General features: G+C 40.3%; 1 protein-coding gene across 1 annotated transcript in view; it reads left to right on the forward strand.

The window, feature by feature from the left end:
• LOC126356256 (protein BCCIP homolog) overlaps positions 1 to 19,598 on the forward strand; it is a 77,476-nt gene extending 57,878 nt beyond the window's left edge. The window contains exon 6 of the mRNA XM_050007088.1: positions 19,342 to 19,598. Within this exon, the coding sequence (XP_049863045.1) occupies positions 19,342 to 19,521 (180 nt within the window). The 3' untranslated portion in view covers positions 19,522 to 19,598. The remainder of the gene's footprint in view (positions 1 to 19,341) is intronic.
• Positions 19,599 to 19,872: the final 274 nt, after the last annotated feature.

A 19,872-nucleotide genomic window follows, 5' to 3' on the forward strand; every position in this document is an offset into this window, starting at 1 on the left:
TGCTCAGATACTTCACACATCAAAAAATTGAATGGTAGTCCTTCCTCATTTTTGTTTATGAAGTAGCTGTATCTCTTTGAGATGCAAGAAAGGGAAAAAGCGATAGAAATAGAATTTTTAATTTATAAAATGCTACAAAGTGACGTTTATTACTCCTTCGACATAGTAAATATTCATTCAGTGTCAAGTTACTTGAGGATCGGCAGACCACAACTGTACAAGAAGCAAGACCCCAGAGCTGGGCAACGATAAATAATAATACCTTCAAGCTAGTAAACCAAGATGATTTGAAGAGGCTAATGCAATATGACCCCTCTAGCTGTGAATATCAGACACCTCTGCCCACAGGTGTACATGCAACTACTAAGATGCTAACTGCAGTGTAAATTATTACTCGGTTCACAACTGAAGACTCCTGAAGACTTGGAGATATATGCTGTAGCAAAATCGTAAAATTATATTTTTCATAGTGAGACTGATTTAAGTGATGACATGATCTTACAGGCTTGGTAAGTATTCACTTTTCAGGCAGAGGTGGTGCCCCTGTAGTTTAATCGGTCTTCTGTTACTGTTTTTTAAGTGTGTTGCTGTTGCTGTTAAGTGTAATGTCTGTAGTAAAGAGCTGTGTGTCGTTCCTGATTCGTGAACCTCATAGAAATAAGTAATTTGAAGATGGCATTTTGTTGAGTTTGAAGTTAACATAGGTTTTAAGTTTGCAACCGAGCACACGGGGATGGGCAAATGGTGGTATGCAGGCAGTCCTCATTCAGCACACAACGATGCTGGCTAGTGAGATGTTGATGGTTTAGTGAATACTCGTACAATTTCTAAGAGTACAAGAGTACATATTTAACAGAAAAATTTAACTTGGACAAAAATTGTAATGTTTTGTTACATTTGTGGAACAAGACATTTCCTTTTTATTCACAAGTAACTAAATATTTTGTGCCAGAACCCAAATTGCCTGAAGAAGCAGAATACATTTCAATGAAGCTGAGACCTTTCTGTACATTCTCTTCATAAGAAAAAAGTTTTCACAACAAAATGTTAACACATAGATCTCATATCAGCCATTTGTGTCGAGTTTGGGACTCTACTTGTACATGACAATACTTAATGTCTGGAGTTAACTGAACTGATCAAAGATATTAGAAAAAATTGAACTGAAGAAAGGTATTGGAAAAAAGTAAAGTATTCCTTATCAAGCTTTGTTTCAAATACATGCATTTTGTCTATGAATGTGTTAATGATTAGTAGATCCTTTATCTGAGGTAGTGTATTTAAAGTTATTTAAAAGATTTGTTAAATGAGTGAGAGAGACCATGTGCATGCAACAGAACATGGTGTTAACACAGTGCAATATGGCCAGTGTAGGGTAGGCTACCACATGCAGGGCAGCTGCAGATGCTCAGTGGTGCCCATGCCCCATGAGAAAGAGATTGCAGTGGTCTGGTATAGGTCATGGATGAACTCCAGATTAGGTGCTGCTGGGTGTTTGGCACACACCTTGAGTATTGGATGCATTCTCCATATCCAGATCTATAAAAGGACAGTAACGTCACAGAACACCAATATAGTAGAAGTGCAAAGAGCACGTTATTATACGGAAACACAGAATGACACCAGTGCTGCTTGTGAACTTCAATATGAAAAAATATGGCACGAAAATCTCTTATGTTTATTTCTAAATACGTGAATTAGATTACAATATTTTTCATTTAATCTTTGAATGTGGGCCGCATAGTGCACTAATAAAGGTTTTTGAGATCTTGCAAAGTAATATATAAAAGAAATCTAAATCAAAAACAAACATTAACTACTCGTAGCTGTAGTTTACATTGTGAAAATTTTTGTAAATTACGACGTCACCGTTTGACTGTGAAATTTTTTTGTAAAACTCAATATTGCGATTTTGGCCATGTGGCCATTATCATGTGGAAATAAACGAGCTTTAGCACATGTCAGACTAAAAAATCATCTGACGTTGTATGCATATAAAAATGATTTTTACGTTTCCACATATCCTAAAGCACATTATGTCCACTCGCATGATCGAAAGTGGAATAGTAGGTTACGCAAATAAATAACTACACAGCTAATGGATAACCAAGAGGTCATTTACAAAGAAATCTGTGCTACAAACCGAGGATGTACTGTAAAGTCTACAAAATCCGATTTATTATTTTTTCTGTTGATTGTTATTTCCGTCATCTGAAATTGAACTTCTGCACAGTTCAAATAAATTTATGAAACACACAAAATACTACTTTACATAAACTGAAAAACAAATTGGGAGCAGAGCAGGTAGACACTCCATGAATGTAGCCAAAATGTTTTTGCCAATGAGACATACAAAGAAAATGAACTGCAACACACAACATTTTTTTTATTTTTTCCCCCAACTTGGCTGTTATTTTGGCAACACCCATCATGTTTAGATAATGAAAGAAGACGCTAGTACAACATTTATTTTTAACATTTTTATTTATTTACTTCCTCTTTGAAAACTTTGTTTGGTACACTACTGAAAATTAACACAAATTCCCCTTGACAGCACTTTATTCATTATACTTTTAGAATCCAATCATCACATCTAGAAAGTGTTACGTTATGTTCTTGCTGAATTACCAGATTTTGTCATAACAAATCAAAGGCATGATTTTGATGCAAGACCATTTAATTCTCTGCTTTTAACACAGCGTTTGAATATGTATTGGGAGCTTACTCTCATTGTACACATAATAAACAAAATAAAAAGTCTTTTAACATGATTTGAACTTCTTTTTAAGGTGTTACATACATAATTTCCTCTTGTTTGTAACTTTCTTTTCTTTCACATACTTGTATATTATAAATGGAATACTTGTCTTCAGAAGTCTCTCTTCAATGTCACGTTTATTACAAATTGTTGTATGAGACAGAACAAATGTTTTTAAATCATCATGTAGTCTTGTGTGACCATGACTATTTAGATACTTGTACAGCTGATCATGGAGTGACCTGAGGAAAATCATGATGCTTTCACTTGCATATTTCAAATGAGAATGCTCCTCACTATTCTCTTTAAATGAGGTAAACAAATGATTTTCAGTCACAACAGAGGAGTAGACTGGTATTACATGTTTCACAATCATCTGGTACATCTATGGCTTTTAGTACATAGTCTGCTACATAGGCTGATTGTTTATCTTCTACAGACTCGATGATACCATCTGAGTAAGAATAAATTTGCTCAGGTGTATCAGTGTCATTCATCTCACATTCACTTAAATGTTCACTCCAACCACTAGCTGCCAAAAAGTGACACAAACTGCTCAAGGAAGTGTAATCATCATTTTCACAGTTACTTACACTCATGGCTTTGAAAGGCAAAGTCATATGATTGACAACACAAGTCTTCAGAGCTTGTACAAGCTGAAAACAAGTTGGGTTTGTATTAGCAATACCATGTTGTCTTATACAACAAAAGAAATTTTCTAAAGCATCTTGATTAAACACCTTTAAATTTAAGTACTTAAAGCAACCACTTTCAAGGTCATCCACAAGAAAATCATAGACTGTAATGTAATCTGCCAACCTTTTATGAAGCTAAACATATTAGTCTTGTTTCTTTCCGTTTTTAAATCTATTATTTGGCAGCTGCCTATTTCCCTCAATATGCTACACCACATTTCTAAATGTGACGAATTTTCTGATAAAGCACATCTAAATTGTTTTCCGTCCCTGGGGTATTGCTCATTACTGTTGAGTGAATCAAAGAGATTATCTACCTTTTCCACAAACTCAGCTGTGTGTATAGCTTCAGATGGTAAAGTGTGAGGAGAAACGTATGTTTCAATTGCAGCTGCAACAGTATGGCTCATTTGTGCAGCAGCAACTTTTACCTTCATTTTGACATGGGAATCAGAAAAGTTAGTGTGTTGTGCTTTTAATTTGGGTAGAGTTTTGACCCCCCCCCCTTTTTTTTTTTTTTTTTTTAATCCAAGAACAACACTGTACTGATGTACTCAAACTTTGCTGCTTTGTGAGGTTCAAATTGAATTTTATTATCTATCAAAGCATTTCTAGTGTTTTTGAGCAGATGTGGTACATCATAAATGGTAAAAATTGGTTGATTATTGACGACAAAATGAAGTATACTGGGCTTCAACAAATTTGCTTCACACAGTTGCTTAAGGGCCGTTTGGTTTGTTGCATTCTGGTCACATACAGTACAAACCACTTTGAACCCAATATTCTGTAGTTCACTTGTGATGTGAACAATGAGTGATTTCAAATGGGTGTAGTGGAAAGTGGTTGCAGTAAAATAATATGCTAGAACTTGTTTCCAAGTTCTGTGAATGCCTTTCAGCATAAAAACCAATGCTTGACTAGCAGCTACAGGTGAACGTCCTAAATTACCCAAGTCATGATATCCATAGATTAGCTGTTTGTGTGCATCATAGTACATACCATCATCCAGAGACATTTCATCAAAAAGTGAAGCACAATACTTGTCTTTTTCATGCATATTACTTACTTCCCTTGCTAAAAAGTTTAATAAAGCTGGATTAAGTCCTGCATCAAATGGTATGTGGGAAAGCACTCCCTTGAGCAGCCTGACAGATGGAAGGGAGAAGTATGTGGCCAAATATCTGTACGACCGGGGACTACACTTATAAATAGATGCAAATGCCTTATCTTCTATAGCCCACCTTACTGCCGTGGGCTGCATATTGGCATTTCTTAACTGACTATTAATAAAAGTTTTAGTCATCATTAAACTCTTCTTCAATTAACTGAAATTTCCTGTCATCATACAACTCTTTTAGAATTTTCAATTTATTCCTCTCATTCTGTAGCTGTTTTTTCAATTTACACACTCTAGAAACTGTAATTCTATGCAGTTTATACATTTTGTGTTTTCTTGGAGTTAAATTACGTTTAGAAATGCCATATCCCATTACACCTGGACTACTTTCAACATCATAAACAGGTGAGAATAAAAAGCTGTACTCACCATCATCTGTGCTCTGTAAAATCGTTGTATTACTGTAGATTTTTGCATTGTGACCTGTCTCGTGCACACTTATATTATTTGCACCTAATGTGGCGAAACCACCGCCGCCCCCCCCCCCCCCCCCCAACCACGATTTAGCCTGTGTCTAGTAAAGTTCACAAAATCTGCTTCATAAAAATGATCCTCACACACATAATAATAACTACAGTTAACAACTTCATCTATATTACAGATCAATTTCCACTTCTTTAAAGTCTCACTTTTTAATGCAGCTGGAAATTTATAGAAATGTTTATTCTTGTGTTTGGATATTTGTTTTTACATAATAACTACTACTGCATCTGGGAAGCTTGCACGAGTATTTCAATTTCAATCTCAAACTGGATTCTTCTCTTCCTGTATGATCCATCCTCATGTGTCTGAAATGTTATTCAAACCAAAAATTTGGAACGAGAAAAAAGATCAGGTATGGTTTACATTGATTAATGTTAAAGAAAACTCAATGTGAAATTAATTTCACTATCAAAAATCATATTAGCTTATGTCTTAATGCAGCTATCCTGTACTAAAGTATTGATAACTGTTATGCCTTGTAATCTGATGTGGTATTGCTACAAAATAGTGAAAAAACGAAACAAATTCTTATTTCTACTACGGATATGTGCATCACTCTATATATAACTGTGTGAGCGTAGTTGCACTATATTCTATATTCAACACTACTTTGTTAAATAGTGCTATCAGGCAGTAGAAGCACTGCTTATTGTACCATTTCAGTATATTTCAGCATTTACACTCCTGGAAATTGAAATAAGAACACTGTGAATTCAATGTCCCAGGAAGGGGAAACTTTATTGACACATTCCTGGGGTCAGATACATCACATGATCACACTGACAGAACCACAGGCACATAGACACAGGCAACAGAGCATGCACAATGTCGGCACTAGTACAGTGTATATCCACCTTTCCCAGCAATGCAGGCTGCTATTCTCCCATGGAGACGATCGTAGAGATGCTGGATGTAGTCCTGTGGAACGGCTTGCCATGCCATTTCCACCTGGCGCCTCAGTTGGACGAGCGTTCCTGCTGGACGTGCAGACCGCGTGAGACGACGCTTCATCCAGTCCCAAACATGCTCAATGGGGGACAGATCCGGAGATCTTGCTGGCCAGGGTAGTTGACTTACACCTTCTAGAGCACGTTGGGTGGCACGGGATACATGCGGACGTGCATTTTCCTGTTGGAACAGCAAGTTCCCTTGCCGGTCTAGGAATGGTAGAACGATGGGTTCGATGACGGTTTGGATGTACTGTGCACTATTCAGTGTCCCCTCGACGATCACCAGAGGTGTACGGCCAGTGTAGGAGATCGCTCCCCACACCATGATGCCGGGTGTTGGCCCTGTGTGCCTCGGTCGTATGCAGTCCTGATTGTGGCGCTCACCTGCACGGCGCCAAACACGCATACGACCATCATTGGCACCAAGGCAGAAGCGACTCTCATGGCTGAAGACGACACGTCTCCATTCGTCCCTCCATTCACGCCTGTCGCGACACCACTGGAGGCGGGCTGCACGATGTTGGGGCGTGAGCGGAAGACGGCCTTACGGTGTGCGGGACCGTAGCCCAGCTTCATGGAGACGGTTGCAAATGGTCCTCGCCGATACCCCAGGAGCAACAGTGTCCCTAATTTGCTGGGAAGTGGCGGTGCGGTCCCCTATGGCACTGCGTAGGATCCTATGGTCTTGGCGTGCATCCGTGCGTCGCTGCGGTCCGGTCCCAGGTCGACGGGCACGTGCACCTTCCGCCGACCACTGGCGACAACATCGATGTACTGTGGAGACCTCACGCCCCACGTGTTGAGCAATTCGGCGGTACGTCCACCCGGCCTCCCGCATGCCCACTATACGTCCTCGCTCAAAGTCCGTCAACTGCACATACGGTTCACGTCCACGCTGCCGCGGCATGCTACCAGTGTTAAAGACTGCGATGGAGCTCCGTATGACACGGCAAACTGGCTGACACTGACGGCGGCGGTGCACAAATGCTGTGCAGCTAGCGCCATTCGACGGCCAACACCGCGGTTCCTGGTGTGTCCGCTGTGCCGTGCGTGTGATCATTGCTTGTACAGCCCTCTCGCAGTGTCCGGAGCAAGTATGGTGGGTCTGACACACCGGTGTCAATGTGTTCTTTTTTCCATTTCCAGGAGTGTAGATACCATGGTAGATACCAAATTCAACTGTACATTATAAGTAACAGTTACAGCTGTAAATCTGTATTACATTGTGTTGAGCATTAAAGTGCAAGAAGGTTTCTACTGCATTGGATATTGCCACAATAATACATGTAAATGTGCAACTGCTTGAAGGACCGGCTTTGTGTGACTTCCAAACAAATGTCTTATTATGTGAGAACACTACCTTTGTCGATACAGTAGCAACCAACGTTTTTTACCTGAATAGAGTGTTACGTACTGTACAGAATATTTACTGTCGAAAACGGGAAATAGAACACACTCGAGGCATTATGAATCAATTGTAACGTGTCCAATATTTGGTATGTAGTAAACGGCACAATAAATGGTACTTATGTCACTAAGAGTACTTTGTGGCAAAAAGGAAGATGAATCAAAGCCAGAATTATATTCCATTACAGGATTCGGAAAGTTGAATACCAATTATGTCAAAAGCTGCTAGCATGGGATTCTCTATGAAATACAAGGAAATATGAACAGAATAAGAAATATACTTACCCTTTAAGTAAACTGAGCAACGGAAATTGTATTTCTTTGCAGGAACAAGTATACAAGAGTCCACAGAACGTAATGTGATGATACAACCTCGTGTTCTATATGAAACAAAAATAAAAAAACTAAATACTGAATCATCACACCAATCAAATATGACGAATGCATCCAAAAATTAAGCAGAATAATAGCAACATACTTACACTGCAATTTAAACAAAAAAATCACGATCACATTGCTACGATACCAAAACAATTATGGAAGCCTACGTCATTTCATAGGAACACGAGACTATAAATTGCTAAACTTGCAGCGCACCAAGTGGCCTGGGACCAAACGAACGTCGTGTTACCGGGAATTCCTATATGAGTTTCACCCCCCTGAGTAACATTCTGTGTAAATTAAGTACTTCATGTGAGTGGTTCCTCAGTGGAGTCTATGCAGTAGTGAAATACACATGATGTAGTGTTTGTGAAATGATCCCTTAACCACTGTTAAAGATAAACCTTCTTGATCTAAAAGATTTACATGCCAGTGTTGCTCAAATCACACTTTTTTTTATTAGAGAAGAAACTTATGGGGTCTTTAAATGGGGATATGCATGCCCATGCAACACAAACTAACTAACACCAAATCCCACAAACTCACAAGTGTGTGTTTTCATTTGAGATACAAGGAAACGAGTTGCAAAATATAGTGTGGTCAGGTGTCAAGGTGGAACACTGTGAGACCCCAAAACATTTAGGAGTGGAACTTATTACAACAAAAATAATCAGTTACTGATAATATAATGTGAATGGTTCGATAAAAAAAAAAAAAAATCTACTGATCAAACTGTGGCAGAGGAACACACACACACACACACACACACACACACACACACACACACACACACACACACACACACAAAAGATTTAACTTTTATAAGATTTCAGAGCCAGAGGCTCTTTCTTCTGGCAGAAGAGTTGAAGGGGAAGGGAGAAGAGTGAAGGAAAATGATTGGAGAGGTTTAGGGAAAGGGGAATGATTTAGGAAAGTCACCCAGAACCCTGGGTCAGGGAAGATTTACCGGAGGGAATGAGAAGGAAAGACTGATTGTTGAGGACTGCACCAGATGAGATTTGAAAACCTGAGAGCTTAAAGGTGGAAGGTGGTCTTCCACTTTTTAAATTCTCAGGTTTTCAATTCTCGTCCAGTGCAGTCCCCACAATCAGTCTTTCCTTCTCATCCCGTCTAGTAAGTTTCCCCTGACCTGGGGTCCTAGGTGAGTTTTTTAAACTGTACCCATTTCCGTAAAGCTCTCCTGTCCTTTTTCCTTCACCCCTCTTCCTTTCACTTCAACTCTTCTGCCAGAAGGAGGTGGCATTGGCTCCATAAGCTTATAAAAGTTAAATCCTTTTGTGTATGTGTTCCCCTACCGCCACTTGGTGAGTAGATTTTTTTTATCTATCCATTTACGTTGTATTAGGAGTGAAACTTACTTCCAAAAAGCACTGCATGTCAAGTTTCCATCAGGAACAATCTTCTAAGGAAACTGGCAGGATCACATTGGTGTTGTCGACCTGAAACTCTATGAACCTTTGCAGTGGCACTATGCATTTTGTGCCAGAGTATGCATGTTGCGAGGGTTCTGCCATCTTGATGCGTACGTTTACCTACAGCTGGCAGCCCTCCCCATTTCTTCCAGAAGTTCTTCATGAAAATTGCTTTTTACCGAGAACTATTCAACTGTTTGGAAGATATCTGGTTTTATTTGCCATATTACAAACAGGTTTGAATTCACAACTCAAGTTACTACTCGTTTGTAATAAAAGCATGACCAAACTGTTCCAAAGGCTATTGACAGAATCCTCCCTTACTTCATTCAACACTTAGGTCAGTGTTGACCGTCGTCAAGCAACTTCATCATGGAGGGATTCCATCGTGCAACGCATGCCAGAGTAGACTCTGTGGTTACTAGTGGTGATACTGTTTCAAGACAGTCTTTCTTCGCTGCAAGATGTCCCTGTAACACTTCCAACAAAAAATCCAAACACAATGAACTCAGAATCACTTCAGTACATTGACTAACCCTAACAATGTAACTTAAACTTGGTTGCCTATGAACTAGCCATGATTTCTCAGTTCTATCAGATATTACAGGGGCAGGTGTTTTGTGAACCCGCATCATTGTACCCTTACTGTCATGTTGTGTATAATTCAACATACGCCATACAGGCGGAAATAGCTCTCAGTGATAGCTGCATAATATAACAGGTTACTTGAAATTGACTTCAATCGAATGACTATACCACCTTTCAGGAATAGAACAACTTCCTGTTTGAAGGGATATAGCTGTGAATGAGGAAAGAAAGAAAGTGGAGCAGGAGAGAACGGATCCTCTGTATGGGCATGAACTACACCCACATCAAAATCAAGGAGTAGCTGATTTTGAACATCGATGCCGCTTACAAGAACCACTGCTGAAAAAGATAGGTTGCAACCATGGGCAGCTGTGACCTACCTTCCCCTGACTGGAAGAATGTTTCAGAAAGCTCCTTCCTGGTATGATGATAAGTAGATGACTTGGAAGTCCATGAATAGATGCGAGATGTGGAGTTAGTAGATCAAAGGTTAATTTGGCAAGATGTGCTACACTGATCAAGATTATATTCAGTGTGACTCTGGAGAAGTCCAGAGTGTTCATCTTATGCTTCCATGCTGACTGTGTCCAGCCTCCAGCACAGAAGATGATCATCATCAAGGAACAGAAAATCCAGTAGAAGTAGCCAAGTTTACAGCAAGAGTAATATAGTTATAACTGTATATGATATGTATGTTTCTGACACTAGAATAAATAAATTAGAGAAGAAAAATAATGCAATATATTTTCAATGAAGCATCAACTTTGATTTATTTATATGTTTTTAAAAGTGATAATGTACAAACCAAAAAGGAAAGTCTCTTACAAATTCACTGTAGTATTAATGAAACATAAACCAGAATTGGCACAATTATGGATTGCTTTGAAATGTCATTGCAAAATATAGAAATAAAACTGAAACATTTTTGTTGCACTATTTAAAAGGGGAACTAACTTGTTTATTATGTACAATTCAAATAGAGTGTACAATAATCATAACGAAACTCATTAGAGTTATGAAAAAAGTTTTGCATGCTATCTCTTTTTGAGTTGTAGAGTTTTTATTTTTGTTTAGTTCACAATAACAATACGGGAGTGTTTAATACTAGTTATCTGAAAGTGAGACTATTTTCTGTGGTTCACATTTCTTATTTTGGTCAGATAATCATGGAAGTACTGAGGAGTGCAAAGGGCAATGTTGGTGTCAATGCGCCATCATCTACTCTTAATACTTAATATGCTTACCATTCTTCTTATGTTCCATCTGAAAAGCTTTGCAGTAGTGAACTGTATTGGCTTGGTTGAAATACATGGAACTTTCACTGAAAAATAATGAGCAAATCTCCAGTCAGCTTGCGTGGATTACATAGGATGTTGCTGAATATCAGGTCGTTGTTTTCAAGCCAATTTCATCCATTGTGTATTCATGTAATCGGTTAGTGATACATCCCTTTTAATCTCTTATTTCTGTAAGATAATGTTTGCTTAATAAATAAGTGGGGTGCTGTCATAGTTGTGGTCTTCAGTCTGAAGACTGCTTTCATGAAACTCCTCACAGTGGCCCATCCTGTTCAAGCCTCTCTTTATCTCTGCATAATTACTGCAACCTACATCCATTTGAATGTACACTCCTGGAAATTGAAATAAGAACACTGTGAATTCATTGTCCCAGGAAGGGGAAACTTTATTGACACATTCCTGGGGTCAGATACATCACATGATCACACTGACAGAACCACAGGCACATAGACACAGGCAACAGAGCATGCACAATGTCGGCACTAGTACAGTGTATATCCACCTTTCCCAGCAATGCAGGCTGCTATTCTCCCATGGAGACGATCGTAGAGATGCTGGATGTAGTCCTGTGGAACGGCTTGCCATGCCATTTCCACCTGGCACCTCAGTTGGACCAGCGTTCGTGCTGGACGTGCAGACCGCGTGAGACGACGCTTCATCCAGTCCCAAACATGCTTAATGGGGGACAGATCCGGAGATCTTGCTGGCCAGGGTAGTTGACTTACACCTTCTAGAGCACGTTGGGTGGCACGGGATACATGCGGATGTGCATTGTCCTGTTGGAACAGCAAGTTCCCTTGCCGGTCTAGGAATGGTAGAACGATGGTTTCGATGACGGTTTGGATGTACCGTGCACTATTCAGTGTCCCCTCGACGATCACCAGAGGTGTACGGCCAGTGTAGGAGATCGCTCCCCACACCATGATGCCTGGTGTTGGCCCTGTGTGCCTCGGTCGTATGCAGTCCTGATTGTGGCGCTCACCTGCACGGTGCCAAACACGCATACGACCATCATTGGCACCAAGGCAGAAGCGACTCTCATGGCTGAAGACGACACGTCTCCATTCGTCCCTCCATTCACGCCTGTCGCGACACCACTGGAGGCGGGCTGCACGATGTTGGGGCGTGAGTGGAAGACGGCCTAACGGTGTGCGGGACCGTAGCCCAGCTTCATGGAGACGATTGCAAATGGTCCTCGCCGATACCCCAGGAGCAACAGTGTCCCTAATTTGCTGGGAAGTGGCGGTGCGGTCCCCTACGGCACTGCGTTGGATCCTACGGTCTTGGCGTGCATCCGGTCCCAGGTCGACGGGCACGTGCACCTTCCGCCGACCACTGGTGACAACATCAATGTACTGTGGAGACCTCGCGCCCCACGTGTTGTGCAATTCGGCGGTACGTCCACCCAGCCTCCCGCATGCCCACTATACGCCCTCGCTCAAAGTCCGTCAACTGCACATACGGTTCACGTCCACGCTGTCACGGCATGCTACCAGTGTTAAAGAGTGCGATGGAACTCCGTATGCCACGGCAAACTGGCTGACACTGACGGCGGCGGTGCACAAATGCTGTGCAGCTAGCGCCATTCGACGGCCAACACCGTGATTCCTGGTGTGTCCGCTGTGCCGTGCGTGTGATCATTGCTTGTAAAGCCCTCTCGCAGTGTCCGGAGCAAGTATGGTGGGTCTGACACACCGGTGTCAATGTGTTCTTTTTTCCATTTCCAGGAGTGTATTTGCTGTATTCAAGTGTTGGTCTCCCTCTACAATTTTTCCCTCCACACTTCTTAACGTTACCAAATTGACAATTCCTTGATCCATCAGGATCTGTACAGTCAGTTAATCCCTTCTTTTAGTTAAGTTGTGCCATAAATTTCTTTTTTCCCAATTTCAATTCATTACATCCTCATTTGTTATTCACTCTACCCATCTAATATTCATCATTCTTCTATAGCACCACATTTCAAAAACTTTTGTCTTGTTCTTGCCTGATTTGACTGTCATCCATGTTTCACTGCCATGCAAGGCTACATGTTTAAATTTATAGATATTAATAAATTTCTCTTTCTTGGAGAGGCTTTTCTTGCTATTGCCAGTCTGCTTTTTACATCTGCCTATTTCGGCATAAGTTATTTTACTGCCCAAATAACAAAACTTGTCTACTACTTGTAATGTCTCATTTCCTAATCTAAATTCCTGAGAATTGTGTGATTTACTTAGACTACATTCCATTACCCCCCTTTTTTTTCCTTTTATGATTGTCATCTTACTATCTCTTTTCAAGACACTATCTGTACCATTGTAGTCCTTGGGACAGAATTACATTGTCATCAGCAGGCCGCATAGTTCTTATTTATTCTCTCTGAACTTTAATGCCTTTTCAAATTTCTACTTAGTTTCCTTCACAGCTTGCTCAATGTGCAGATTGAATAACATTGGGGATAGGCCACAATCCTGTCTCACTCCCTTCCGGACTATAGCTTCAGTTTCATGTCATTTGACTGTCACAATTACAGTCTGGTTTCTGTACAAGTTGTAAATAACCTTTTGCACCATGTATTTTGTCCCTGCTACCCTCAGAATTTCAGAGCATAGTCCAGTCCACATTGTCAAAAGCTCTCTCTAAATCTACAAATGCTCTAAATGTATATGCGCCTCTCTCCAGCCTGTCTTCTAAGATGTAGTATGTAGGTTCAGCATTGCCTCATGTGTTCCTTCATTTGTCCAGAGCAGAACCCAAATTGGTCTTCCCCGAGTTCACCTCCTATCAACTTTTTCCATCTTCTGCAAAATGTATCAATATTTTGCAGTGATGATTTATTAAAGTGATAGTTGCTATTATTCTTGCCTGCAAGCACCAGATTTTTTTGGAATTTGAATTTTTACATTTTTCTTGAAGGCTGGGGATATTTTGCTTGTCTCCTATCTTTCATACCAAGTGGAATAATTTTGTAATGGCTGGCTCTTCCAAGGATCTCAATAATTCTGATGGAACATCAAATGTCATTTACTCCCGGGGTGTTGTTTCCACTTAGATCTTTCAGCATGCTGTCTGTAATATAGCCCCTGTACATATTCTTTCCACTATGCAGCTTTCCCTTTGATTAATATTGGTTTCACATCTGAGCTTTTTCTATGTATTCACCTGCTTCACTTTTCTCCAAAGACCTCTTTAATTTTGCTATACGTGGCATCTATCATTTCCCTAGTTTCTACAGTCTTGTATTTGTCCTCTAGCTGTTCTTGTGTAGCCATTTTCATTTTTTGTTAATCTGAATTTTTATAGACATTAACATTTCCTTTCACCTTCTTCTTTTTTATATTTTCTTCTGTCATCAATGAAATTCAGTATTTCGTCAGTTATACAATGATTTCTACTTGGTCTTGTCTTTTGTCAAAATGATCCTCTGCTGCATTCTCAAATTTGGCTCTCAGATCTACCCATGAGTTTGCTCTAACGAAGTAGGCGAGTGTCAGCAATATGTCTCGTGGTCTTATCGTGGCGTGTTTATCTTCTGCCGTTAGGTCAGATGATAGAAATGCCACTTGCACGCTTAGAGTAGCAGATTGACGGTGACCAACTTTAAACAGAACTTGATTAATTTTCACACACATTTATTAAAATAATAAAAATCATAAGTATTACATAACTTGATTCTGGATGCTGTTTAAAATGGACAACCTGAAGTTCCTTTGGTCTTGGTACGTTAATCTTATTCTCACATATCTCTGATACTTGACAAAGTGTATATACATTTCTCTTCATGGCTATGTACAGGAATATGATAATCTTATTAGGTGCAGACTGAAACTTGACTGTAGACTGGTACAGACTAATCTAGACTGGTACAGATAAATGCAGACCCGTACAGACTAATGCAGACTGATGCAGACTAACTAATCGGAGGTCTGTACACTCGTTATAGTACCTCGCGTGTTCAGGTATCATTGTGCGAGTGTGATCCATGAGGAGAAAAGGTTCTACGTTTGCAGCAGTCTCATTGGCTGCGTTACATATTAATACACGGATCGGCGGAAGCAGAATTTGCACTGTCTCTAAGACACCGCCATCTTGTAGTGCGGAGACGGACAAGCGCTGCGCCTGCGCTGTTGTGCTTAGCAGGGTGTGCTCTAGTGGGAAAGTTGTGTACTCGCTGACTACGCGGAACTATGTACACAACAACAAGGATGCATTAAAAAAATGCATTATAGAAGGGAGACATTCTGACCAACACTGTCCAGTTCCCTGTCCGCCCCTGGTAGCTGAGTGGTCAGTGCGACATAATGTCAGTCCTAAGGACCCGGGTTTGATTCCCTGTTGGATTGGAGATTTTCTCCACTCAGGGACTGGGTGTTGTACTGTCCTAATCATCATCATTTCATCCCCATTGAACCGCTAGTTGCCGAAGTGGCATCACATCGAAAGACTTGCACTCAGCGAGCGGTCTATCCGACGAGAGGTCCTAGTCACATTTTTACATTTAGTCCAGTTCCCTAAGCTCACTGCCATTAAAGAAAAAATGAGATTTGAAGAATTCATTGTGGGCTTGTAGGAATTACACGAATAGTTTCCTAAACATTATGAGGTCACTGCTAATCTTACATCTCTTATCAAGACCATTTGCCATTTCAACATAACTGATTGACCTGCAAGGTAATTCCCGTTTTAAAGACAAACCCTCTTACATTAAAACTGTCCCAGACATTACATTGCTTTCCTCAGATAGTTTCCACTTCTCCATAATTATGTTGGATATGGGCTGGAATAATTTGATTGACATGTTTGTGTGAAAGACATTTTTTCGGTTATGAAACTTAATAAGTCAAGATTATGTGGCAAACTAAGTGCAGACATCTGTGAAATTATCTGCGTATGTCTGTAGCTGACAGTTTGTACCGGATAAAAATTATATTACGTTTTCAACATGCCAGAAGTAATTAAAAGTTGAGACAAGCGAAATAGAAATCCAATTCATATGCAGTGCAGCTGCACTTCCTTTTAACCATTTAAATGTGGGATGTTCACAGTTTCCCCTTTTCGTGCTCTGACAGCATGCTTTGGTGGTGGGGAGCCCTGTGGCAGTCAAGCCAGGACAAGGTTGTGAGCCGAATTTTTGGCTGCCCATGGTCTCTCAGTTTAAAATTTGGGTTCAAAATCTGTTTTACCATTATATAATCAATTTGAAATCTTCCAATGTCTTCAGGTCTCTTCCACAAATATAACCTCCTTTCGTGGTTTTTAACCCAAATCTTAATGATGATTAAATTATGCTCTGGGAAAAATTCTAGCAAGTGGCTCCCTCTTCCATTACTCCCGTCCCCTTCCAGTCATTCTTCTCCCACTATTGTTTCTTCTCTTCCTTTTCCTACTACTGAATTCCTGTCACCCATTAATTTTTATCTCCTTTAACTGTCTGAATAATTTTGTTTATCTCATCATGTATTCGTGCAATTTCTTCATCTGCGGAGCTATTGACACATCAACTTGTACTACTGTTGTGGGTGTTGGCTTTGTTTCTTGGCTGAGATGATGTGTTCACTATGTGTTCATAGTAGCTTAACAGCTTTCCTGTTTCCTTACTCACTATTAGACCTACTCTTCCATTATCCCTGCCTGCTTTTGTGATCATAAACCTGTACTGACCTGCCCAAAAGATGTTCTTCCTGCCACTGCACTTCCCTAATGCACATTTCTGATTTCAACCTACCCATTACCCTTTTTCATATTCTCTACCCTTTCTATCCAATTCAGGAATCTAACATTCCACAGTGTGAATTATAGAATGCCAGTTCTGATTTCCGAATGAAGACATCTCCTGAATAGTCCCTGTCCGGATATCTGAATGGGGGCCAATTTGAGTTATTTTACCCAAGAGGATGCCATCATGTACTGCAGAGCTGTGCGCCCTAAAAAAAAAAAAAAAAAAAAAAAAAAAAAAAAAAAAAAAAAAAAAAAAAAAAAAAAAAAAAAAGGTTGCTCTTGCTTTCAGCCATTTGCAGTAGTAGCACATAAAGGCTATGTTGGCTAATTATTACAAGGCCAGATCAATTGTCCAGGCTGGCTCTGCAATTACTGAGAAGGCTGCTGCTTTTCTTCAGGAACCACAGGTTACCCTGGCTACTCAACAGACAAATCTCAGTTGTGGTTTCATCTGTGAGAGCCATCCCACCTCAGCAAGGTCCATGGTTCATGGAGGGTGGTTTTGCTTGTCTTTCTTCAAAACATAATGCTAATAGTACCACAATTTCACTGAGGAGTTTTGAGAGAAATTCTGCTGTTGTTCCGCACTAAAATTTCTGTACTTGTAACATAGCCTTAAGATTTCTCAGAAAGACAATAAATGTCTGTCTATGACTTACACTTCACAGCTGAGAGGTGTTTTTAGCTTTGGAAAACAATTTGAATCATCATTTATACTTTCATCTGTAAATTACAAATAATCATTGTTTATATCTCCTAGTTCCAATCCTGGATCTTTGTGGAAAATCTCGAAGATCTGATTCAATCAGCTTGATGGCACTGTCTTTCCATCCTCAAATGAACCATTATGGACTCCCTTTGCAGTTCTTTAAATCACCAACAGAGTGAGATATCTGGTAATTGCAGCCCTCTGGCAACAGAACAAGGAATTGTTCCCACATTTATAGACGAAACGGCTTTGATGCCACAGGTGGCAGGCACACTCCACACTTAATGGATACTGGCATCATTGAGATAACACTTTGGAGATAACTTTTTTTTTTAAACCAAATACACAAAGTCAGTTTAAACTTCAGGATGTGTGTGTGTGTGTGTGTGTGTGTGTGTGTGTGTGTGTGTGTGTGTGTGTGTGTGTCGGGGCATCCATGAATGAGTGCTATTTTCAGTCTGTTCATAATTTCAGTTTCTCATTGAAATTGGTTTTGTACCTTAACTTTTGCTTAGCCAATATTAGATAACTGGAATCTATTACTCTGTGTATACCTAAGTTAATTACATATACACTGAGAGCCAAAACATTATGACAACCTATGTAAAAGTGTGTTGGTCCACTTCTGGAACAGAATTCAGCTGTGATTCTGTGTCCCATAGATTCTACAAGTACTTGATAGGTTTCCAGAGGTTTGTGGCACCAGATACCTATGCACAGGTCATTCATGTGTCATAATTTACGGGTGGTTGTTTGTGGGTAAGGAGCTGGTGCCTGATAGTGTCCCAGTTAACTTCCATTGGATTCAGACAAGCCAAATTTGATGGCCAAGACATCAATGTGAGTTCACTATCACACTCCTCAAACCAGTGCACCATAATTCTGGCCTTATGACAGACAGTTATCCTGCTGGGAGAAGCCATCACTGTTGAGGAAGACATCAAACATAAGGGTTTACTGGTGGTCCCACTACCCTACCTCAGTGGCGCGCTGCAGGTTTCAAGCAGCTGTTTGCCTCGATGACGGTGTATCTCGACATGACTATTGATGGTTTAACAATAAGCGGGATTCATCCAACCAGGAAATGCAGTTTCATTGATCCATGGTACAATCTTGATGATCCTGTGCCAACAGAAATCATAATTGATAATGTTGTTGGGTCAGCAGTGAATATGTAGGGTCATCTGCTGTGGAACACCATGTTCAACATTGTGCACTCAACAGTATGCTCCAAAACACTCGTGCTTATGCCAGTGCCGGTGCTGTACTTTGTCATCAGATCTGCTACAAATCATAGCCTATCCTGCTTTAGAGCATGGACAAGCCTCCAATCCATATGTTTTGTGATGAGGTATAGATGTCCAACTTCTTGTCACCTACTCGTGATTTCAGCATTCTTCAATCACTTTCTATAGATGCTTGCGACAGTAGCACATGAATAGTCAACCATCTTCGCCATTTCCGAGTTGCTCGCTTCTAGGCACTGGGCCACAAAAGACTGGCTTTTGTCAAAGTCGCTTAAGGCAGCGGATTTCCACATTTGCTCCACTTACTATCACTAGAATGTTTCCCCATTTGTTTCTGCTCTGCTCATATACTTCTCTTCTTGCGTTATGTGCCCTCAGTGCTACCAAGCAACATACAACCTTGCGGTGGTCAGTGGTCATAATGTTGTGGCTCATCAGTGTGCAATTTTCTTATGTATATGAATGTGTTATATATTTTAAGAATTATTGTATCTATAGCCTTTATAATTTTGCAGGAAGCTGACTGCTGGTTTGAGTTCTGTGTCCAACAGGACTCGGACAGTGCTCTAAGTGGTTCATGGTTGGAGGATGATACAGAGATGGTGCCATACAGGCGTGTGCTCTTAGTTCCAGCTTCAAATCTTGAGCCTGTGATAGAAAAAATAAAAGATTTTGTATCTTCCAAGAACTGCTGACAATTTATATTCATACATTATGGTTGCAAAGAAACAACTGAATTTTCTAACGCCAAATAAAATAATTTTGAAATGTGTGTTCGTGTGTTTTTCCACAGTATCCCCACTTATTAATATTATACTGCAATTTACCATGAGAAGATATAAGTTGCAGACAGGCACAATTGCGACACACACACACACACACACACACACACACACACACACACACACACACACACGCACACACGCACACACGCACGCGAAAAAAAGCAAGCAAGCACACCTCACGCACATACGACCACCAACTCCAGCATCTTGGGCTGGAATGCTTTCCCTAGATGTGGGTGTTGGTGGTCGGTGGTTGTGTTT

This window comes from Schistocerca gregaria, chromosome 3 (genome assembly GCF_023897955.1).
Source record: "Schistocerca gregaria isolate iqSchGreg1 chromosome 3, iqSchGreg1.2, whole genome shotgun sequence".
Taxonomy (NCBI): Eukaryota; Metazoa; Arthropoda; class Insecta; order Orthoptera; family Acrididae; genus Schistocerca; species Schistocerca gregaria.